Source organism: Podarcis pityusensis (genome assembly GCF_964106645.2).
Source record: "Podarcis pityusensis genome assembly, chromosome: 3".
NCBI lineage: Eukaryota > Metazoa > Chordata > Lepidosauria > Squamata > Lacertidae > Podarcis > Podarcis pityusensis.
In genome coordinates, this window is record NC_138026.1 from 9944179 (window position 1) to 9968635 (window position 24457).

Sequence of the window (24457 nt, forward strand, 5' to 3'; positions counted from 1 at the left end):
CCACCAGATCGGGGCCACGGCCGAAAAAGCCCTGGCTCTGATTGAGGCCAGCCTAACCTCCCTGTGGCCCGGGACCTCCAAGATGTTTTTATTTGAAGACCATAAGGTCCTCCGTGGGACATACCAGGAGAGGTGGTCCTGTAGGTACGAGGGTCCTCGGCCATATTGGGCTTTAAAGGTTAAAACCAGCACCTTAAACCTGATCCTGTACTCCACCGGGAGCCAGTGCAGCTAGTATAGCACAGGATGAATGTGATCCTGTGGCAAGGACCCCGTAAGGAGTCTCACCGCGGCATTCTGCACCCGCTGGAGTTTCTGGGTCAGCCTCAAGGGCAGCCCCACATAGAGTGAGTTACAATAAGGCCATCTCACCTGGTCATCCTAGTGCCTTAGTCTGAGGAAGGATGCCCCCATCACCACTTCTTTTCAAGCATATATCCCTGAGCCCGTTCTACTGTGTTCCTATCCATTGGGTGTGGCATGCAGGGAGAATTGGGTCCATTGTCATTTGCTCACCTGGTATGTTTGGTAAAGGCAGGGAGGACTTTCCGCAGGTTAACAATAACAAATCCCAGCCATGATAAATACTGCAACAGCTAACTGATGCCAACCCTCCTAAGATGTTGGGAAAGTTTAATTCCTGAACCAACAAGTAACATGCAATCAGTGAGCTGAAATCCTTTGCCTGAATATTTAAATTTGGTGGGAGCAGACTTGCAGGACTGAATCCATTCCTTACAGACTTCTAAAGGCAACAATTTCCTCTAAATAAATATTAAGCCTAAGTCATGCTTTAAATGAAAGCCAAAGGTTAACTCCTACCAAAGATGATCATTATAATCAAAAGCTTCTAATCCTCCTCTCTCTCCCTCTCTCTTTCTCTCATTCAAGCTCCACACATGTAATCCAGCCCAAATCAATCCAGATGCGCTGGATAGCAAAGTGGTCAATAAACAAAAACTCCCTGTGTGTACACCTTTTCATATATTTTTTTATTAACACTGTACACATGCGCTTGAAAGTCCTGAAGATAACTAATCAAGAGTTTGGCTTTGTGCTATGATACCCATATTAGTGGACCCTCTCTAAAAAGGCCCTCCCAGCAGATTGGAGGAAGAGGAAGACATCACCTTTACTTATCATTGATTGATTGATATCCCACTCTATCCCATGGGCTCGGAACAGCACACATACAACAGTTTTTCCCCTCCCCATTCCCTTCAAACACATCCTTAATAATGTGTATTTTTAAAGACTCTGGCTTAAGCTTGCCCCACCCCTCAGTCCTCACCCCCTGCTAAAACTAAGCCTGACACCACAATCCTATTGCACATATTACTTGTGGGACTAAGCCAGGCATAGGCAAACTCGGCCCTCCAGTTGTTTTGGGACTACAACTCCCATCATCCCTGACCACTGGTCCTGTTAGCTAGGGATGATGGGAGTTGTAGTCCCAAAACAGCTGGCGGGCCGAGTTTGCCTATGCCTGGACTTAGCCACCAACAAAACTCAAGGGGACCTGCTTTTGAGGAAGCATGCAGAGGACTGTGCTGGTAAGCATGTGACAATGCAACTTTAAAGGTAAAGGTAAAGGGACCCCTGACCATTAGGTCCAGTCGTGGCCGACTCTGGGGTTGTGGCCCTCATCTTGCTTTATTGGCCAAGGAAGCCAGTGTACAGCTTCCGGGTCATGTGGCCAGCAGGACTAAGTCGCTTCTGGCGAACCAGAGCAGCACATGGAAACAGCGTTTACCTTCCTGCCGGAGCGGTACCTATTTATCTACTTGCACTTTGACGTGCTTTCAAACTGCTAGGTTGGCAGGAGCAGGGACCGAGCAACAGGAGCTCACCCTGTCGTGGGGATTCGAACCGCCGACCTTCTGATTGGCAAGTCCTAGGGTCTGTGGTTTAACCCACAACTCAACTTTACATAGGAATTAAACCCAGAGCCGGAGCTAGGGTGGGTGGGCTAGCCAGGTTTTTTGCCCCAAGTGAAGCCCCCGGAGTGTGTACCCAAAATGCACATGGGGGTGCCAACATGGGTGAAGCCGGGGGGGCAGGGAGGGGCAGCTGCCACCCCAAATAAATAAAAATCAATAAAAATCCATCGCTAACTTAGGTTCCAAACCCCGCCGCCAACAAAAGGCCTGCCCCCCCCCCACAAAAATCCTGGCTGCACCCATGGGTGCCAAACTGGGTGAAATAAAGCCAAGCTTCACCCCTGATTAAACCCCATTCAGTTCAATGGGGATCACTTTCCAAGTGAGCGGGTGCAAGATTGCATCCTGAAACTGAACGGCACATACTCTTCTCTGCTTTAACCTCTCCTCAGTCTTCCTCTATTGGAGCGGCACAGAACCTCCATCCCGTCCCGTGGGTCTAATTGCCCCCCCCCTGTTGTTCCGACCAAGCCGCGCCCACCTGCTCTGCACCTGACATCGCTCGCCCTTTGCGTCCCCTGCGTCATTTTTTTTTAGATTGCAATCTCCTCGGGGCAGAGACCCTTCTTTTCATCTTTAGGCTGTGAAGCGCCCTGTGCGCTGATGGCACAAGGAGAAGAGCCTCTTACAAGCCTCTTCTTTCGCTCTGCAGCAAATCCTGCTGTCAGATTCACCCCCCGGAGCACAAGAAATGTTGCATAATCAGCACTAAAGTGAAGTATGGTTCTAATAGCGGGAGAGTACAGAAAGTATTTTCTCTCTCTCTCTCTTTCTCCCTTCTTCTTCTTCTTCATTATTTTATTGCTTTGGAAAGCCTGAGAGCTCCAACTGTATAGATGCCAATAACTTCCCAAAGTTTTGGGTTTTTTTAAAAGGCTGCTGCTGCTGAAGTAAGAGATCGGATTTTTTAGCAAGTGCTTTAGGGGCAACACGCCAAAAGTCTTCTGATTCCCTAAAAGCAACGAGGGGATGGGAGCGCGGTGGGGAGCGGGACAGATAAGGGGGTGGGATAGGAGTTGATTAACTTCAGTTACTGCACAAATGGGGGGGGGGGAGAAAGGAGCTTTCTCGCTCCCTCCCGCCCTGTCTGTCTGTTTCTGCCAAGGGTGCCCGTTTCGCTGTGAGCAAACGCCTTTTTCTTCCAACCGCAAAGTAATTTACAGCTGAAGATTTCGGAGTCTTTTTCTCTCTCCCGGTCTTTCTGAGTCCCCCTTTCCTTGTTGTTTTTTCCTACTCTCTCTCTCTCTCTCTTGCTGGGTTGGAGATTTTTAAAGACTTCTCTTTTTTTTCAGAGGAGGTAAGGTTATGGCACGGCTCTCGGCGCTTGGCTTTCGGAGGAGGCTCGGATTTCAGAGGCTTTAATCCGTTTGTACAGGATCAGTTCCTACCCAACATGAAACAACCGCAACAGAAACCCTGGCAGACAGGTGCATTCCGGGCGGAGAGAGAGAGAGAGAGAGAGAGCAGAGGAGCGAGGCGGCTGGAGCGAGCGACCTTGGGAAGAAGGTGAGGGCGCCGGCGGAGAGAAAAGAAAGCGGGGGAGCAGGTTGGAGGGAGAGGTGTTGTAGGGCGCCTGGGGCCCCTGCTGCATTGTGGCTCCTTACGACGCGCGCGGGAAGCTTGCCCAAAGCAACAAACAGCGAAGCGCGGCGAGGCCAAGGCGAGAGCGCGAGACGGAGGAGGTCTCCAAAGCACCTGCCTTGCCAACTCTGAAATATTCAAGATCGCGGGCGGGTCTGTCTCCGGACGCACGTGCTGCCTCGACACCAGCTCCAGCTACGCCGCACCAGAAATCCTTCTTTCCTCGCTCGCTTCTTTCCCAGCTCCTTCCCGCCGCCTCCCCCCCCCCCTTCCTTACAAAAACCGGTAGAATGTCATGGAAAACCATGCGATCCACTCCACCCAACACCACGCCAGTTTTACTATAGTATAATCAGGCAGAGAGGTAGATGTTTGGAGAGGCATCTCCAAGTTGCAGAGTTGCTTTCCTAATTCCTCCCCGCCACCAACCCAGTTGGATCCGGGCGCGTTTCTCCTAAAGGAGAGGGGAGGCTCTCCACGTTAGATGAAGGATCTCACGCGTCTTCAAAGCATGGGATCTATTTTCTTTCTTTTTCCAAGTCCTCCTGAGAGCCAGAGAGCTCCAACAGCAGAACCTTCTGCCCGTGCCCCGCAAGTGCATCAATCAACATGTTTTGCAAAGCGGAGGCCAACTTCTCTTCCTCACATCATTAGCCAGACTAATGCGCTCCAGAGAATACCTTCTTAATGCAGGGCTCCTGGCATCTGCAGCAGAAACAGCCATTTGGGAACAGGCGTTGGGGTGGGGTGGGGTGGGGGGGAAGGGTCTGATCAGAGGGAATCCTTGGAGTTGAAGACCGTTTGATGACCGGTGAATGAAGTCCACTCTCTCGCTCTGGCTCTCTCTGAGCTGGAAAGTTCGGCAAGGCGGGAGATGCCGGTTTGGAGAGCAAGTGGATTCTCTCTCCACAGCTATAATAAACTGGCTCGTAAAAGTGACGGGGCCGGGGGGATGGGGGCGGAGAGAGAAAGAATCAAACAGGGGAAGAGGTTTGCGAGGGGGAGGATCACTTACCTGTACCTGGATGCACAGCAACAGGAAGTGTAAACATCTGGGGAGAGGGAGAAGAGAAAGGCAACAAAAGATCAGAAGGATGCGATAGAAAGTTCATCAAAAGACAATCAGCACGCGCGCGCCGGTGGTTTTGTTGGAGAAAGAGCGCAGTTAGGATATCCAATATTGGGGCGAGGAAACTCTCTTTGGGGGGGAAGGGGAGGGTGTCACGGGGGGGGGAGCTAAAAAGATCCCGAAATGACACTTTAAAAAAGAAAGGAAGAAAAAGCCGGTGGCGGGGAAGGGGGTTTGGTGAAGAAATGCGCCAAGTGGGGCAATGTCAGCATGATCCTTACAGGCAAGTGCAGGCGGAGAGCAGGGAATAATACATCGCTGAGCGCGGCGGCGGAGGCGGCGGCGGCGGAGGCGAGGTCCAGTGGCTTCCCGGGAGCGGCCGAGCGGTCAAACCTCGAGCCGCAGCCTGGCCATGGGAGGAAGGAGGGTCCCGTCTTGTCAAGTCCGGCGGCGGCGGCGGCGGCGGCGGCGTCCGGTTTCCAGCGGTGGCGCTTGGCGCTGAGCAGCAAGGCGGAGAAGTTGAGCGCCCGGCTGCTTTGCCTCCTCCGAGTGACTCCCTTAGACATCAGCTCTCCTCTTTCCCCCCCGTCTCTCCTCCTCCTCCTCCTCCGGGCTCGCTGGATGCGAGTGAGGGAGCGCGCGCGCGCCTGTGTGTGGTGTGTCTGCTGCGCGCGCGCGCGCCTGTATGTGTGTCTGCGCGCGTCTCTCTCTCTCTCTCTCTCTCTCACTCTGTCTCTCCGCCTTTGGAGAGAGGAGAAGGTGCTGCCCGGTTGTCAGCAACTTCCGATCATCAGCAACAACCCCTCCTCCCCCCCCCCACCTCCTCCGTCTCGCCGCCGCCACCTTCCCCCCACCCCTCTCCTCTCCTCCCCTCTCCCTGGCTCTTCCCTGGATCAGACTGCCCAGACAGATGCCCAAGGATGCGTCTCAGGTCCTTGATCTCCTTCTCCTCTCTGTGTCTCTCTCTTTCTGTCTTTCCCTCCCCACCGATGGGTTGTGTGGCGGCGGCGGCAGCGGCACCAGCAGCGCGACGAGCCTCCGGGTCTCTCCCTCGCTCCCTCCCAGTCGCTGGGCAGGTTCCTTACGAGGTCATCGGAGGGGAGGGCCGGGCTCCCTCGGGGTCGCTTTGGCCCAGGGCCACCTGCAAGCGCGCAAGGAGCCCCTTCTCCTCCTCCTCCCGCCTCTGCGCTCTCCCGCCCGGCTTCTCTCGGCATCCTCCCCACCTGGAGAAGGGGTGCGAGGCGGGTGGGGTAGAATGAGGTGGAGAGGGAGCGCGGCGCACAGAGAGAGAAAGAAGATCCTGGGCCAGCGGAGGGAGGCGCTGGCTGCTTTGCACTTGCTGGAGGCGAAGGGCGCTCGGGAAGCCAGCTGGCGGCTGGGCCTCCGCCTCTCCGCCAGTCCCGTTGCGCTGGGAGAGCCTCGGTACCTGCGCGGCAGCCAGAGACCGCAGCGACGCGGCGACACAAAAGCGGGCGAGGGAGGCGCGAGAGAGCGCCTTTTGGAGAGGAAGGGCAAGAGGAGGACGCGCGGAACTGGGGAAGGCAGGCAGGCAGGCAGGCAGAGATCATGGCAACTCCATGGAGCCTCCACACTCAGGGACAGTCTATCCCCCACCCCGAATGGCAGTTGCTGGGAGTGGGGAAGCCCTTAGCTGGAGAAGGCTGGGCTTCCCGGAAGTATCTGGTTGAGTGCTGCTCAAAACAGGAATTTGGAGCGGAATGCAGGTTCTGATCCAACAGGGCTGTCCTGAACTGAGAGCCTCTAGGGTTCAAGTAGCGCTGCGGCTCTGGATAAAAGTTGCTGGGAGTGTGCGGGTGGGAGCTGGGCAGCAGGGGGCGATGTTACCTCCGTGCGTTGCTTGCCGGGGTGGTTGGTGTCCACTTGGTGACTGGAAGATAGGAGAGTCAGCAGGAGTCAATGACAGGGACAACCAACCCCTGGCTGGTTGTAAGGAGGCAGGCAGGTGGGAGCAGGTGGAGGTGCGTGGGGCAGCACTTCATTCACCCTAATGGAGGACTGCTTGCTTGTGGGCATCCTCTGGCATTCCTAGAAGCCCACCACCACCTCAAAAGAAAAACTGGGAGCAGCAGCAGACCAGGTCTGGACCTACCAAGGAGGATGTGCCAGCTCAGAGTTAAGATGGTTCTTTGCATAAGCGGCCAAGGTCCAACCCTCCTTGCCCAGCTGGCTTTGGGAAGGCCAGCTGGAGAAGCTATGCACTTTCTGAAAGACTGACTGGAAGCCCATAATGGTCAGCCTTTAGTTAGGACAGGCATAGGCAAACTCGGCCCTCCAGATGTTTTGGGACTACAACTCCCATCATCCCTGTCCTGACCACTGGTCCTGTTAGCTAGTGATGATGGGTGTTGTAGTCCCAAAACATCTGGAGGGCCAGGTTTGCCTATGCCTGAGTTAGGAGGTACAAGGCCTCCTGCCTGAGCACCTGCAGGAAGGTCTGCAGCTAGCCTGGTCTTCTTGACCTACCCTGCAATTCAAAAGTCTTGGGGGAGCTATGAGCCATGCAGGAGGCGGCTTCCTTTCACACAGGGCCGTTGATCACATTGGATCCAGACCTATCCCTTTCTATCCCACTCCACCCCCTTCTTCCTTCTCTTGGCCCACTCTAACTCCTCCTCTGCCCAGAAACACTTGGTCCTGTCCGTGAAGCAACCCCCCTTGCAAGGTACTAGCTGAACTTCCCTGACCCCTGCTCATTTTAAGGCTCTCCCCCACCTCGCCCTCCCAACTCAACCGGCCTGTTGACTTGCTTGCAACTGAATGAGCCAGTGAAGCAAATGACGTAGGGCGTCCTCCATCCTGTAGCACCTGCCTGACCAACACACCACATTGATGGTTGGGGGCAGGAGCAGCCCAGGGTGGTGGGACCATGCCAGAAAGCTGCCCTCCTTGACAGCTCCACCTGGCTGCTGCTGCAGAGTCAGGACAAGGGGGCAGCAAAGTTGGGGCTGCGTGGGCATACTGGCAGAGCCAACCCAAGTCTCCTGCCAGCGTGCCCACACAGTACGAATCTTGCTGCTACCCAACCATCTAGGTAAGCAGTATCAATGCAGCCATGAGGAAGGCGAGTCCATGAGCCTGTCCTCCATTCCTGGTTGTGAGCTGGTGATGGGATAGCTGACAACTCTCAGTTGGTATGATCCAGTGGATGTTTGGACATGGCCTTGGTTTTCAACCCTTGCCTTGGCCTCAACATTGTCTTTCAACCTTAGCTCAGATCCCTGTTTGTTTTGGGGTGAGAGAATGGATTTTTCACCTCTGCCACAGTTGTCAAGAGCTGCAACACCACTTTATATTGACAAGCACTGTGGAAAGAAAGAAAGTCTTCCATGGTTTTCACGCTCATGAGAATATTTCTGCGGGTTATGATTCTCTGCAAGTGTTGATAGAGACCATCTCCCAAAGTCAACCCAATTCCTGTCGGGTTTTGACATCACGAAATGTCTTCTTCTCTGGACTCACCCAAAGCGGCATTGTGTGCTTATGCAAGTGAGGAATATCTTTGAGGGCTTTTGAACTGTGAAGTGTGCTTGAGCCTCCCTTGCACAACGGGTTTGCTGCGCGTGAAAATTGTTACCGCCAGCGGCCTTGGCAAAATGGGTGACAGCACGTGGAGAAAATATGTATTGCCCAAGAAAAGAAAATGTGTGGGGCTGCTACTTTATAAAGAAGGCCAGGGCAACAATGAGAAGACAGGGGCCTCTCCTTGACTGCTCTTCTCCTTGGCTCCTTGAGGGCTTGGAGGATGGAAGAAGGACAGAAGACCAGATTGAGAACCTTTCAGCCCAATCACTGAAAGTGTGCAAGTGTCTTCCTTTTGCTATGCCAAGGGTAGTCAACCTGGATGTTGCTGGGCTACCACTCCCATCATTCCTGGACGTTGGCCATGCTAGCTGGGGCTGATGGGAGTTGTAGTCCATCAACATCTGGAGGAGGCCAGGTTGGCTACCCTTGGGCTATACGTACATTCCTTCTTTTCTGTGTGTGATATCCACTAGCATAACCGATGGGGAGGGCAAGACTTGTGGGTATAGGGCGGTATACAAATTTAATAATAATGATGATGATGACTTACCACAGGGAAACAGTGATGGTGCTGTCTTCCTGCACCTCTTCACATTTCCAGCGAAGCTCAAAGGAGAGTCCACTCTCGAAGGATGCTTGTTGCTGCTTCCTTTTTAAAAAATTCCTAGAAATAAATAAATGAAGCCGAAGTTCACAAAACAGGGCATGGTCTGCCACTGTTGATAAAATAAAACTAAAGGTTCGCAGAGTGGAAAGGTCAGTCACCTGGCACCAATTCCACCACGAATCACCAGCCCTTGCGAAACCTAGAAATCACAGTTCCAAGGCATGCAATATGTGAGGTATAAATTGCATCCCTCCCTATACCAAATGCAGACCCCTGGCCTATCTTAAGTGTTGTCTGCAATGACTGAATTTCGGTCAGGAGCCTTTTCCATCTCTGTCTGGAGATTCTGGGGACTGAACCTGGGACCTTTGGCCATGCGCTCTGTTTATGAGTTTATGGCCCTAAGCTTATATGCAGTGAAAACCTGGAGGTGGCTGTAGCCTAGGACTCTCCATGGAAGTCAACTTGTGTCTGAGAAGCACCTCTTCAGACTGCAAGCAGGGAGCTCGCATGATTCCTGACCCTACATATTGAAAACCTTCCCTCTACACGATTAGAAAGCTGGCATGTAAGAGATCAGATTTCTAGCCCAGTTCTTCTGCCTGACCTCCTAGTTTTCAATTATTTTTGACGCAAGGTCGTTTAATCATTTAACTCCACTTGCAGCCGGAAGCAGTCCAGCCCAGATGCAGCGAGAACTAGACTTACCTGTGTATGCGTAAGAGAGAGGAGGCAGCAGGTGCAGCAGCTGCAGGAAGCTGGCAGCCGTTCACCTCTGAGGAACAAGCCAGGAGGCCTCCTGCCCTCCATCGCTTCAAAAGCCAGAAAGGCACCTTCAGATTCGTGTTCTCAGCCAAGAAGAAAAAGCTTCCTTTGGAAGCTGACCGTCTGCTTAACTCTGCAGAGCCTGTGTTTATACAACTGCTACCTGAAAATTATCAAAAGAAGACATAAGGCAGATCACCAGCAAGTGGATGACGGATCATCTGGGGTCAAGGTATGGCTTGCCTACCCAAAGACTCCCAGAGGCTCGTTCCAGTTCAGAGTTAAGTCCTAGGAGAAGGAGGCAGTTGTGTATCTCAAAGTATGTTTCAATCACACTCTGCTGGCTGTGTTCATCCACACCAGATTGTGCACGACTGAGTAAGTCACGTTGGGAGCAGACCCATTGAAAAGAATGGGCTTAAGTAACTAAAAGTCCAGCAATTCCAATGGTGCTATTCCAAGTATGAAAAACATGGGATATCGCCCAATCTGTTGGGTCACAGCTATTATCAGCAGGCCCTGTCAATGTGGAATGACCGCTTTTCCTTTTACCCCATGCTACCGGCACTTCTCTCTGGGCAAAGTTTACTTTAACTGGCTGCTTAACATTCTTATGACTGTTTATTGTATTTTTATTTGCTGTGTGTAGACGTATATAATATACTGTTGTTGTAAGCCGGTTTGAACCCGTGTCAGAAAGCAGCAGAGAAGAGAGAAATGCTTCAAACGAATATGTAAAATTAGTATGTTAGGGTAGTTGTGGTTTATTTTTGCCAAGCTATTCTTTGCTGCTCCCTTTCACATTTGGGATATTATTTACGTCTGAGCTCAAGTTGACTTTTTCTTTTTCTAGCAAAGTTTCTTTTTTAAAAAAAAGAAGTCAAATAGATTTTTCCCACACCCCAGCTGTTTTCCACCGGCTGCCAGTCTGAAAGAGTTTCCAAACACTTCGCTTGCCATCTAGTGGGAAAACAATGTTGCTGCAAATTCTGGAGCGACTGCCTTGCCGCAGTCCTTTACTTGAGATGGGGGAAGGGATCAGCCGTGTGTTCTCTTCCTGAGTCTGCAACTCTTCTATGAGAGCAGAGTTTGGGGAGAATTATATTCCACCGAATGTATGGAAGTGAGAGCTGGACCACAAAGAAGGCTGATCGCCGAAGAATAGATGCTTTTCAATTATGGTACTGGAGGAGACTCAAGAGTCCCATAGACTGCAAGAAGATCAAACCTATCCATTCTGAAGGAAATCAGCCCTGAGTGCTCACTGGAAGGACAGATCCTGAAGCTGAGACTCCAGTACTTTGGCCACCTCATGAGAAGAGAAGATTCCCTGGAAAAGACCCTGATGTTGGGAAAGATGGAGGGCACAAGGAGAAGGGGACAGAGGACGAAATGGCTGGACAGTGTTCTCGAAGCTACCAGCATGAGTTTGACCAAACTGCGGGAGGCAGTGGAAGACAGGAGTGCCTGGCGTGCTCTGGTCCATGGGGTCACGAAGAGTCGGACACGACTAAACGACTAAACAACAACAACATATTCCACTGAGAGCAAAGACTTCTCAGACAACATTGGTTCTCCTTCTCAGAACTCGAGATATGGAATAAAAATAGTAATAAGTTGCTGTGTGTGTGTGTGTGTGTGTGTGTGTGTGTGATTTTTATTACATTTTCTGTTTTACAATTTAGAACACTTATTTAAACATCCTTAAAATATAAGTGACTTCCTTTCTTCTCTTTCCATGGCTCATTTTGCATATCATAAATCCCTGCATATTTTATTGTTGTTGTTTAGTTATTTAGTCGTGTCTGACTCTTCATGACACCATGGACCAGAGCACGCCAGGCACTTCTGTCTTCCACTGCTTCCCGCAATTTGGTCAAACTCATGCTGGTAGCTTCGAGAACACTGTCCAACCATCTCCTCCTCTGTTGTCCCCTTCTCCTTGTGCCCTCCATTTTTCCCAACATCAGGGTCTTTTCCAGGGAGTCGTCTCTTCTCATGAGGTGGCCAAAGTATTGGAACCTCATATTTTACATAAACTAAAACCATTCAGTATTCCATTATTACATCCATCAAAACTTATTTACACTGTTAAATTTATCTTAATGCTGCCAACGTTTTCAAGTGCACATAATTTCCCTACGTATATTCAATAAACATTTTCCAGTCTCCTCTAAACGTATGTTCTTCTTGTTCTCTTATTATTATTATTTTAGGGAAGGGATGCTTAAGCTCTTGGTTTTTACAGTCAAATGAAATCACGGGCAGGATTTGAGATAAAAAGCAGTGGAAGAAAAAGTAATTATAGTAGAGAAACTTTTGTAATAGAAAAAGATATGATTTGCATTGGTATTTTATGTTGGAACCACCCTGAGACCTGCAGGTAAATGGTAGAATAATAATAATAATAATAATAATAATAATAATAATAAATCAATAAATCAATAAATCAATAAATAAAATTTTATTTATGCCCCACCCTTCCCGGTTTAAAAACCGGGCTCAGGGTGGCAAACAGCAAATATAAAACATTGATTAAATGCAACTTAAAAACAGCATAAAATACAACATAAAATGCAGCATCAATATCAATAAAATTCAAAAATTCAGGGGTCATTGGGCGAGGCAGTCAGTAGACATCAAATGATCACCAGGGCTAACTGGCCAAGTTGGTCCTACTAGGGCCAGCAAGGAGACCAGGGAAGAATTTAAATGTGGGGTCCCAGAAAGAGTTTCTTCATAGAAGAGGAAAGGAAAAAGGGAAGAGAGGATCAGGCTAATTCAAATTGAAGGCCAGGCGGAATAGTTCTGTCTTACAGGCCCTGCGGAAGGAGATCAAGTCCTGCAGGGCCCTAGTCTCGTGGGACACAGAGCATTCCACCAGGTCGGAGCCGTCACTGAAAAAGCCCTGGCCCTGGTGGAGGATAGTCTGGAAGATAAGCAGTAGAAAAGGTGTGAGTAAAAACACTGTGGAGTTGAGGGTGGGAAATCAACTTATGAAGCAATGGGTTTGATTTGAAGTTTACCTCTTCAGCTTCTGACACCCCCTCTTCCCAGTCTTCTCCATCTGACCACTCATAATCTCACCACCATTGAAGACAATGTCGAACATAATGGAACAACCATTACACTGCTCAACAACAAATTTGTTGTCTGCATTTTTTCAGTTGATTTAGGACGAATCTGATGCGCTGAATCCAAAAATCACATTGGTTTTGCTCAATCAGGTCAAGTTTTTGAGCTATGGCCACATGTCTTTTTTTTACGTTTTTGTTCACATGTACGCTTGTGTGGAGCATTTTAGAAGAAGTTGGTAGGGGTAAAATGCCATGTCGAATAATTGTTTTGATTGGAAATGATTATTTTAATGACAAGAAGTATTCAGGTCCGATAGTTCTGGGTGATTATGTCGAAAAGGGATCAGTTTGAAGTCAAAAAACCTCGAAATCTTCCATAAATTGGTGCGGCAAAGCATAAAGTTGGGGGATCAAAACTAAGTTAATGGGGCAGCCGCCCCATGAAGTATCCTGATCTTCAATCAGCACGTCGTCCTGTAGCTCATTGTGATGAAATTCCAGTGCCTATCTTCGGAGAACTTCCTGACATTAGTGACGAAGATGCCTCCAGTGTTGAAGGACATGAAGAAGAAGAAGTGGTTCTTGAACATGATGCTCCACATCCATTTTCCCAAAAGGAGTTGAATGATCTAGTTCGCGACCTCAGCTTGTTAAAAGACTCTGCTGAACTGCTGGCATCCAGTTTGAAGGGAAAAAACCTCCTCTCTGACAGTGCTCGCATCAGCTTCTTCCGCAATAGGCATCAAGAGTACCTCCGTTTTTTCTCGGAAGAGAAGGACTTGGTGTACTGTGCAGATATTGCGCAGCTTCTGCTCAAGCTTGGAGTGCCACAGTACGAACCCAAAGATTGGAGACTGTTCATTGACAGCAGCAAGCGATCACTGAAATGTGTTCTGCTACACAGCAGCAACCAGTTTGCCTCTATACCCCTGGCTCACTCAACTACACTGAAGGAAAACTATGAAGCGGTGAAGTATGTGCTGGAGAAAATTGGTTATGATCAGCATAAGTGGTTTATTTGTGTTGACCTGAAGATGGTGAACTTTTTGTTGGGACAACAGTTTTTCTTCACCAAGTACTCAGGTTTTCTGTGCATGTGGGATAGTAGGGACCGTGCTCAGCATTACAGGACTGGCCTGTGCGGGAGGAATTGGTGCCTTGCAAAGAAAGGAACGTCATCAACGACCCTCTGGTGGACAGAGACAGAATACTCTTCCCACCGCTGCACATCAAGCTTGGCTTAATCAAGCAGTTCACCAGGGCTCTGGACAAGGATGGTGACTGCTTCACTTACTTGTGCCAGGCTTTTCCAGGATTGACCATGGAGAAGTTGAAAGCTGGCATCTTTGACGGTCCTCAGATCCGTCAGCTCATCAGAGATCCAGAGTTCGGAAAGTCAATGAATGAAGTGGAACTGGAAGTGTGGAAGGCATTTGTTCTGGTAGTGAAGAACTTTCTTTGCAACAATAAGGCCAGAAACTACGCAGAACTTGTCAACAACATGCTGACTGCTTTCAGAAACCTGGGCTGCAACATGAGCGTCAAGATGCACTACCTATTTTCACATATGGACCGGTTTCCTGAGAACCTGGGTTCAATGAGTGACGAGCAGGGGGAGAGATTCTATCAGGACGTGAAAGAGATGGAGACCAGGTATCAGGGTCCCTGGGACGCAGTCATGATGGCTGACTACTGTTGGACTCTGAAGAGATACCTCCCTGCCGCTGAGCATTCCAGGAGTTCCAAGAAACAGAAGTTCAAGCCCTGAAGTTTGAAAAATGGTGAAGCAACATGCAATTTACGTGTACTTTCCTTTATCAATGCCCACCATTCAGTTTACAGTAAACCTGACCTGATGGAGAGAAACGGATGCCATTTCCTGATTCAGCAGTGCAAAAATACCCTAAATCAGTTGTAGAAATCTAGACAACATTCAAAAAGTAAAAAATTGTTGCCCAGTATTATTAACGCCGAACAACCGTCTGACTCAGTGCAAGGCAACTTCCTATGTTCCTATGCTGGCAGCAGCACAAAATACAAGGGTTATTTTTCCAGATCCAAACATATGACAAATTCAAGTTCATGCTCTGGAATGGGTAAGTCATTCATCCTCTAGGGCACCAACCAAACGTCTGTGGTTTTCAACTCTCACATCAGCCACTGATGTTATTCAGCAGGGGGAAAGCAAGTCTGTCTCAACTCCCATTAATATTTAAAAAAACACAACTCTTTAAAAGAATCAATGAGAACAATGATCACATCTCACTGGGCGTGATATGGGAACTATTGCCCATTCCTGGAAAACTCACATACGGCAGACGAAAATGCCAGGAACTACCCAAATTACATTCCTATTTTAATTTTCAGAAGTGCATTGATCAATATTGTCTGCATGGCAACATTATATTTCATTCCTGGTGCTTGTGATTTGTCAACACGGGAACATTAGAGTCTGCCATTCTTTGGCGATCACTAATAGCCAAGTACAGTGGTACCACGGGTTAAGTACTTAATTCGTTCCGGAGGTCCGTTCTTAACCTGAAATTGTTCTTAACCTGAAGCACCACTTTAGCTAATGGGGCCTCCCGCTGCTGCCGCGCCACCGGAGCACGATTTCTGTTCTCATCCTGAAGCAAAGTTCTTAACCCAAGGTAATATTTCTGGGTTAGCGGAGTCTGTAACCTGAAGCGTATGTAACCTGAAGAGTATGTAACCCGAGGTACCACTGTAAGATGTCTTCCATAAACACGGTTTTAACAGTGAGTCCATAAGTGACTGTGGAGGCCAATTCTGGATCCACACGTCCTTCCACAGTGAAGACATTTGTTCCCAGGCGGGAGTTGATCACGGTGTGGATTTGCCAAGCGTGCCTTCCTCCCAGCACGTTTCTCCCTTGCATCCTGAGTTTGAGTGTCTTCAGAGTCCATGACACCTTTGGTAAAGGCTGTTCTCCAACTGGAGCGCTCGCAGGCCAGTGTTCCCCAGTTGTCGGTGTTTATACTACATTTTTTTTAGATTTGCCTTGAGACAGTCTTTAAACTTCTTTTGTTGACCACCAGCATTACACTTTCCATTTTTAAGTTTGAAATAGAGATCAGGAGAAAGCCGCACTCGCAGAGCTCAGGCAATGCTGGATTTCGGCATCAATGTTGACCCTTGTGGAACGATAACTGCCTAGGTAGGAGAAGTGATCGACATTTTCCAACGTTACACCATTGAGTTGGATTTGTGGCGCTGCAGAGGGGTTATTTTGTACTTGTTGGTGCAGCACTTTGGTTTTTTGGATGTTGAGCGACAGGCCAAGCTTTTCGTAAGCTTCTGCGAAGATATTTAGGATGGTTTGGAGGTCATCCTCTGAGCGTCCACACATATCCAACCCATCCAGCTCAATAATATCCTCACTCTCCAGAGTTTCAGAAAGAAGCCTTTTCTCACCCTTATCTGAAGTTACCAGGGACTGACATGCCCAAGGATTAAGGTTTTCTGGGAGATGATTTACAATGAACTAAAAAAGGTATTTAAATATACCTTCTTGAAGAAACCAGAGGCCTTCCTCCTGGGCATAGTCGGCCAATCGGTGTTAAAGAAGGACAGAACTTTCTTTATGTATGCTACAACAGCAGCAAGAATACTTATTGCAAAGCATTGGAAGGCACAAGATCTACCCACACTGGAGGAATGGCAGATGAAAATGATGGACTACATGGAATTGGCGGAAATGACTGGCAGAATCCGAGACCAGGGAGAAGAGTCGGTGGAAGAAGTTTGGAAGAAATTTAAAGACTACTTACAGAAATATTGTAAAATTAATGAATGTTAGAATGATGACGGATTGAAGTTAAGTGGTTTCTAGCTGTAATGGTATAAAAGAATATGAAAAAATTGGTTTTTAATACGTAAAAATTTAATGTTAAAATATATGAAGATTAAAGATCAGGATTAAAAAGGAGGGAAAGGAATTGCTGGACTAACAAACTGAATTGGAATACAAAAGAGGGTGGTATGAGGAGGTCCGGGAAATAAGTAAATGTAAGAGAAGTGATGAAAAGATGGAATTGTTTTTAACTGTTTTTTCTTTTTTTGTATTTTGTATTTTGTATTTTTCCTTTTTATTGTTAATTTTTCCTTTTTATTGTTAATTTTCTTATTAATGTAATCTCTTTCTTTTTTTTGAAATTTTAATAAATATCATTTAAAAAAAAAAAATGAAGTTACCAGGGACTGAACCTGGGACTTTCTACATGCGAGGCAGATGTTCCAGCCCTGAGCAACGGCCTTTCCCAAAGTATTCTCACCTTTAAAAGCTCCAAGGACCTTCTAGCAGTTCCCTCACTACAAGAAGAGAAGTAATAGGGAACCAGGCAGAGGGCCTTCTCGGTAGTGGCACCCACCCTGTGGAATGCCCTCCCATCAGATGTCAAGGAAATAAACAACTATCCAACTTTTAGAAGCCATCTGAAGCTTTTAATGTTTGAGGTTTTATTGTGTTTTTAATATTTTGTTGGGAGCCGCCCAGAATGGCTGGGCCAATCCAGTCAGATGGGTGGCTTATAAATAATAAAATTATTATTGCAGTTAAAATATTAAAAGGGGGGAAGAATTTGAGGAAGCAAAAGTCCTCATTTTTAAGAACATCATCATCATTATTATATATTTATTTATACCTCACTTTTTTGTCTGAGAGAGCGAGAGAGAGAGAAAATACCCTTTAATCTACAGTGAAGAGCACTATAGTCATATCAGACTTCCCTAGATCATTCTGTGAAAAGTATTCATGTTGTGCAGGGTTCAGCAGGGGGCCAGTCCACTGTCCCGCAGACCTTGAGGAGGGCCGGACTATATTTGGGGGGGGGGGATGAACGAATTCCTATGCCCCACAAATAACCCAGAGATTCATTTTAAATAAAAGGACACATTCTACTCATGTAAAAACACGCTGATTCACTGGGCCGGATTTAGAAGGCTATTGGCCGGATCTGGCCCCCGGGCCTTAGTTTGCCTACCCATGCTGTTGTGTGACTGTTTCTGAAAGATCTGGTAGAAGGGACTTTGTGTTTGGAATCTGGATCTGTGGATAGTCATATTTAGGGGTATTGCTTGGGGGGCAACATTTGTTTTGGTGTAGATGTATTGTTTTTGTTGCTATTTGGTTTACATTCTTATATTTCTGTCATTAAGTCTTATTAGGAATTATTGGAAGATTGCTTAATCTTAGCAGTTGATGTGGTGTGGTGCCAAAAATATTATCATCTTTGATATGCCACAGGATTCTTTAGGTTTCTGGGATGTGTGTGGCGCTGTGGTCTAAACCACTGAGCCTCTTGGGCTTGCCGATCAGAAGGTCGGCGGTTCGAATCCCCACGACGGGGTCAGCTCCAGTTGCTCGGTCCCTGCTCCTGCCAACCTACCAGTTCGAAAGCACGTCAAAGTGCAAGTAGATAAATAGGTATCACTACGGCGGGATGGTAAATGGCGTTTCCATGCGCTGCTCTGGTTCGCCAGAAGCGGCTTAGTCATGCTGGCCACATGACCCGGAAGCTGCTCCTTCGGCCAATAAAGCAAGATGAGCGCCGCAACCCCAGAGTCGTCTGCGACTGGACCTAATGGTCAGGGGTCCCTTTACCTTTACCTTTACCCTCCCCACACAAACACTCAATCTCATTGCACTCTGTGTGCTTGTCGCATAACACACAAACCCCGAAAGTCAGTTGCGCTATATTATTTTCTGTTCAGCAGCCTAACAGCCAACGGATAGAAACTGTTTTTTAGCCTGTTGGTACAACTGATTATACTTCTATATCTCCTGCCCGAGGGTAGAAGATTAAAGAGGTGCTGGCCGGGGTGTGAATCGTCCCTGAGAATTTTCCTCGCGCTCCTAAGGCAACGATCCCTTGCGATGTCATCTAGCGGGCTCAGGGGCAGCCCATGATATCATGCGCTGTGTTCACCACCCTCTGTAAAGCTAGAGGTGTGTAGTGTTTGGAGGCAGCCTAACCTGTTTTGGTTCTGCTCTGTGTCATTCTGATTCAATACATTCCCCCCTTCCAATAAAATTGGGATTTCCCCAAATAATAAAGAGTAACTGAGTACAAGTCTAGTTATATAATACAACCCCCACAAAAACATTACATTGAGTTTGTAGTGTCATTTCAAGCATATACTTAAGAAATCAATGGTTAATGTAGCCTCTCCACAAACAAGTTTGAGCAGTTGGTGGGAGAGAATTGTTAACTTACATTATTCAGGCCCAAATTTGATCTCTTAGATCCTAAGTGCTCTTTCACCCCTGTTGACTATAATGTGGAATGTATCCTTTTTTCGACTTTCGTATATGTGGATGCAATTTTCAGGCACAGAAGTCCCTTCAGAGTAGACTAAGCGTGCCAAATCTCAGGCAGATCCATCCCGTGGTTTTCATGTGGGAGACCTTTTAAAAAGGAAAGTCTTTGATCCTATTTTAAAGCTTGTGCCCATCTCTACATCTGGTGGGAGGAAACTCCACGGTTTAACAGAGGCAGGCAACTGCTCACTGCAAACCCAGGAAGAAAGAAGGTATAACCAGGACAGCTGATATTCCATATTTATTATCTTACCCTTTCTCCACGAAACTTAAAAATGTGAATTTCAAGTTCCCATACAGCCTAATTCTCTGGCTTACAGCCAGAAGGCCTCTCAGCAAGAATCAAATATTGAAAGGTGGGCTGGATAAAGAAAACAAGAATAAACCAAAGGTACAGAAAAAGATGACAAAAGAGAACGATCTGCTGCTTGACCAGCAATACTGCATTTCATAGATGTTTTCTCTGCCAAGAGAGAGTGTCAGGTCTTGACGGTTTCCTTCAATATTCAAAGGGCATGCCAAACCATTATTCCTCTTGCACTAGAAATGTCATCTATTCTGCCAGCTTTGTTGACTGGTGCTAATGGTTGTTGTAGTCCAAATCATCTGGTGTACACCAGGATGAGAAAGGCTGGTCTAGTATATTTAGTATGGTTTTACAGAGGTATGCTATGTCTTAATGGAAGGATACTCTTTTTTTGTTTTCCTCCAGCCTTTGCCCTTCATCCTGATGAACAGTGAACCTTCTTCAGACCTGCAGGAGATTACTAATGTTCTTCCTGCATATGTTGGCCGAGGTTTTCTTGTTGATGTCAATGGATGCAAGATTGACGTCAATAGATTTTGGCTGGTCTTCTAGCCAAGTCTGGGTAATGTTATGATCATTCATTACAATGCCAGCTATGCAGGGTGAGACCGAAGTAATCAAATCTCACACTTCAAAGTCAGTAGGGAGTACTAGTTCAGGTGATATTATTAATTCCTTCTACTTTGCATTTTCCCAATGGCTTTGCATAACTGGCGTTGTTCAGTGTTGGAGGGATGACTTCTGCGTAGGCTATTGATGAAAACAGGGCTATTTTCATAACGAAACTATGTGATGATGTGATCTCGAGAGCCTGGGAGGGCAGATTAAAAATATCTGGATAAATGGGGAGTGTTAGATGGTATTCACACAGACACCATCCTCAGAATTTAGAAAGCAAGATATTTAAGATAGCAAGTTAATTGGCAGATCGACCTGACGGAGAGAGCTTCCATTTCATACACAAAAGAAGACCAATGTCTCCTCATAACCTTTTCTTTAAAAATATAAATAATAAAAAATCTCACAGTAAAGACGGATAAAAAAACAGATTTGATATTTCCCTGCAAACTGAAAACATTACACCATGTCACTGTATTAAAGGTAAAGGTAACCCTGACCATTAGGTCCAGTCGTGACCGACTCTGAGGTTGTGGCGCTCATCTCGCTTTACTGGCCGAGGGAGCCGGCGTACAGCTTCCGGGTCATGTGGCCAGCATGACTAAGCCGCTTCTGGTGAATCAGAGCAGCACACGGAAACACCGTTCACCTTCCCGCCAGAGCGGTACCTATTTATCTACTTCCACTTTGGCCTGCTTTTGATCTGCTAAGTTTGGCAGGAGCTGGGACCGAGCAACAGGAGCTCACCCCGTCACGGGGATACAAACTACCAACCTTCTGATTGGCAAGCCCTAGAATCTGTGGTTTAGACCACAGTTCTACCCGCTGTATTATAGAAACCTAAATGGTAAGAAAGGTAAAGGACCCCTGGATGGTTAAGTTCAGTCAAAGGCGACTATGGGGTTGCGGCACTCATCTCACTTTTCAGACAGTGGGAGCTGGCGTTTGTCCACAGACAGCTTCCCAGGACATGTGGCCAGCATAATTAAATGCTTCTGGTACACCGGAACACCGTGACAGAATCCAGAGTGCATGGAAATGCTGTTTAACTTCCTGCCAAAGTGGTACCTATTTATCTAGTTGCACTGGCAAATTTTCGAACTGCTAAGTTGGCAGGAGCAGGGACCGAGCAATGAAATCTAACTCTGTCATGGGGATTTGAACTGCTGACCTTCAGATTGGCAAGCCCCAAAAGCTCAGGGGCTTAGACCACAGCACCACCCGCGGCCACTTTCTGTAAGCAGAGAGGCCCTGTAATAGATGGATTGTCTACTTGCCTGCTCTTTGCCTTGCCTGCTGCTTCTCTGTCCGCATGCTGCTGCCCATTTCAGTGAGATGACCACTACACTCATACTTCTGCTGACCACCTCACTAAGAGAAGAACATACAGGGTCCACCATCTGCTCCCAACTTAGCCCACCTCACTGAGGAAGAGATTGTACCTGCTTTTGGCAGCTTCCACAAGAGAAATAAATATTCTGCCCACATTCTACTGCCTGCCTGAGTGGAAGAGGAACGAAGATGAATGAATGCCTCTCCCCACAAGATGATGCTCCCTACCTGAAGGACAGGGGCTGCCCACTGTGGCCCATGCTAGCCACCTGAGGGAGAAAAACTGGCCACTGTGATCTCATGCTGATGCTGCCTATTTCACAGACTGGCCACTGTGTTCTCACACGGATGTGTCCAACCAGAAGGAGAGACAAAGGCCATTGTGATGTCATGCTGATGCTGAAGGAGAGAGAAACTGGCCAAATGTACCAGCCCACAACTGCTGTCCACCTGACTAACAAGGAGACACTGCCTGGCACGCCAACACATTGCTCACCATGTCCATGAGAATTATGTCCTTTGCATCTTGGACTAAACTGTGGTTTCTTAGCTTGCTTTTACTCTCCTGTTCCTGCATATTAGGTTCCCTTACCAGAGGTCTACAATAACAAGGTAATGAATCAACCACATTTATCTGTACACAAAAGATAGGTAAAGGTAAAAGGTAAAGGATCGCTGGACAGTTAAGTCCAGTCAGAGGATACTATGGAGTTGTGGTGCTCATCTCGCTTTCAGGCTGAGGGAGCTGGCGTTTGTCCACAGATAGCGTTCCAGGTCAAGTGGCCAGCATGACTCAACCGCTTCTGGCACATTGGAACACTGTGACAGAAGCCAAAGTGAAGGGGCAGGCAGTATGTGGAATGGGAGAGGCAGAAAAGGGTATTTGACTGGACCTAATAATACAGCGGCTGCAGCACTGGTTGGAGATTGTTTTCAACAGGGTTTCAGGCAGCGGTCTTTGTGTGTTCAGAGCCAGAAACCTCCCCCCTAAATAAATTCACATATGACTCAAATTTTGGTTTTTGGCAGAATTTAGGCCACAACTTTATTGATTTCAGAAAGTGACTGGTTGCATAGGCTCTGGTTCGACTAGCTCCCTGCCATGCAGGTAGCGCTGACCCAGGGTTCCAGCATAGGTCAGCCAAGGGTGAACACCTGGATAAGCGGAAAGCCGGGAACAGGCTATCTCCGCCACCCAAATGTCCCCCTGGACTCAGGCAAGGGCACAACCCCCTCTCAGGGTTTGATGATGATGATGATTAATTTATTTGTACCCCACCCATCACCCCAGCCACTCCAGGCGGCTTCCAACAAAGATTAAAAATACATTAAAATGTCACACATTAAAAACTTCCCTGAACAGGAATGCCTTCAGATGTCTTCTATATGTCAGGTAGTTGTTTATCTCTTTGACATCTGATGGGAGGGTGTTCCACAGGGCGAGCACCACTACCGAGAAGGCCCTCTGCCTAGTCCCCTGTAGCTTTGCTTCTCACAATGAGGGAACCGCCAGAAGGCCCTTGGCACTGGACCTCAGCGTCTGGGCAGAACAATGGGGGTGGAGACACTCCTTCAGGTATACTGGGCCAAGGCCGTTTAGGGCTTTAAAGGTCAACACCAACACTTTGAATTGTGCTCGGAAACATACTGGTTGACCAAACCATCGAGTCCCTGGTTTCCTTTAAGGGAATACCCTTCACATAGGGATGACAAAAGCCGTCTCCCATCCCTATCACCTGAACCAGAGCCTATCCGCAACCTTACAAGTTGTGATGATTTGCTACGCGGCAGGCAAAACCCAAATGGCAACAGCCAATCAGCCAAGTGGGGAAAATTCCTGCTGTGCCCCTGTCCCAACGACAGACGACACACGACAGCATAGCAAGGTCAAGCGCAAAGCCCTAAAAGTAGGGAGAGGTGGGAGGGTGTTCTGAATGCACGCGCCGAAAGAAGAAGCTCTGGGTCACATGCATGGATATAAATAGGTCCCTCAAACCGTTTGGACTGCATCCCATTGGCCAGATTGCACTCAGGTTCGAGGGACCTACCAATTGGGTGTTGTGGCTGACCAATAACACAGGGTGTTGGTTTTCCAGGTCTCACCGCAATACCTGCCCTCTTTAAGGGAGGCCCCGATTTCCCACACGCTAGAGATACCAGCAAATGAGGCTGAGACCTCCTTGCATGTCAAGCGAGGGCTGTACCACTGAACCAAAGCCCTTCTCCATGAATCATTCTGAGCGAACCATGAACCATGTGAAGGGTTGTGTTGCACGATGACCCCAGAGTCTGGCCCTGCTGCTGCCTCTGCCTCTATTGATGTCTTAGAATGGAGGTTTGAACTGGCAAAGCCTACGCACAATTGGCAAAGAAACATATGATCTGAAACACGGTTTTAAAAAATGGCTTCCACACACACAGTACCTGTATTCCCAGGCCTTTGTGAATGTGCATCAGGTCCACCTTCCACCTTTCAGAAAATGCACGGCAGAGAGATTACAGTAGCCCGTAAAATTTCACCCAGGGCCAAGGCTTCAGCAGCAGAACTCTCTAAACGGTGTTAATTTGTTTCAGCCGCTTGAAAAGTCCCGATTTAATACTGTGTTCAAAGGGCGTTTTTTTTGGAGGCATGTTGGATTAGTAACCCTTCCTCGACAAATTCAAATCCAAGCCTGATCCACGGCATCTTCTGCTTACACGGCCGTTAAGGAATCCCCCTGCTAAAAGTGAAAAGGGGGAAAAAAGCAATTCACTTTCTCTGCTCCACTGGTCCGCAGCGTCACTTGAACTACCAGACGTTTCACACAGTATGAAATGCATTCAATAGGCCCAAGGAATTAATAGCATGCTTGAGTGAAAAACCCTTCACATCTACTGGATGCCCCATCGCATCAGGGCTTAGGAATGTGAATGAGAAGTACAGAAAAGGATTCCATCTCCTTCCACCCTTCCTGCACCTGACATCATTCAGCAGGGCAGGCAGCTGTTTGCCCTTTGTACTACCAAGTTCACAATTTTAAAAAGCATGTTCTCTTCTTCTTTTTTAACTTGCTTTTTTTAAAATAAATAAATAAATTACATCCCACTTCCATAGCATAATTAAAGTAGAATGCTATCTGTGGATTTATTTACTTTTAAGCCATAAAAAGTAAAACAAGCATACCATGGCATTGTAGCCAGAGTAAATATTGCTTAGCAAATTCCAAAGAGCTATAGGAAAAGTCTTCATGATCTATCTGAGAGTACCAAGCTCACAGATGTGACAGATTTCTATTGGG

At 47.7% G+C, this 24457-nt stretch overlaps 1 protein-coding gene across 7 annotated transcripts in view; it reads right to left on the reverse strand.

Moving 5' to 3' along the window:
• FGF18 (fibroblast growth factor 18) overlaps positions 1-21487 on the reverse strand; it is a 163307-nt gene extending 141820 nt beyond the window's left edge. For 4 of the 7 annotated variants that reach the window (XR_013984104.1, XM_080999363.1, XM_080999360.1 and 1 more), the window contains exons 1-5: positions 21125-21487; positions 9449-9668; positions 8684-8797; positions 4872-5088; positions 4537-4573 (exon numbers count right to left, since the gene is read on the reverse strand). Coding sequence is in view for 5 of the 7 variants with exons in the window: in XM_080999363.1 (XP_080855489.1) it covers positions 4537-4573; positions 4872-5088; positions 8684-8797; positions 9449-9668; positions 21125-21173 (637 nt within the window). In the remaining 2 variants the exon portion in view is untranslated. Of the gene's footprint in view, positions 1-4536; positions 4574-4871; positions 5205-6435; positions 6479-8683; positions 8798-9448; positions 9669-21124 lie in introns of those variants that run through there. The other 3 variants (XM_080999366.1, XM_080999365.1, XM_080999367.1) reach the window with 3 other exon arrangements.
• Positions 21488-24457: the final 2970 nt, after the last annotated feature.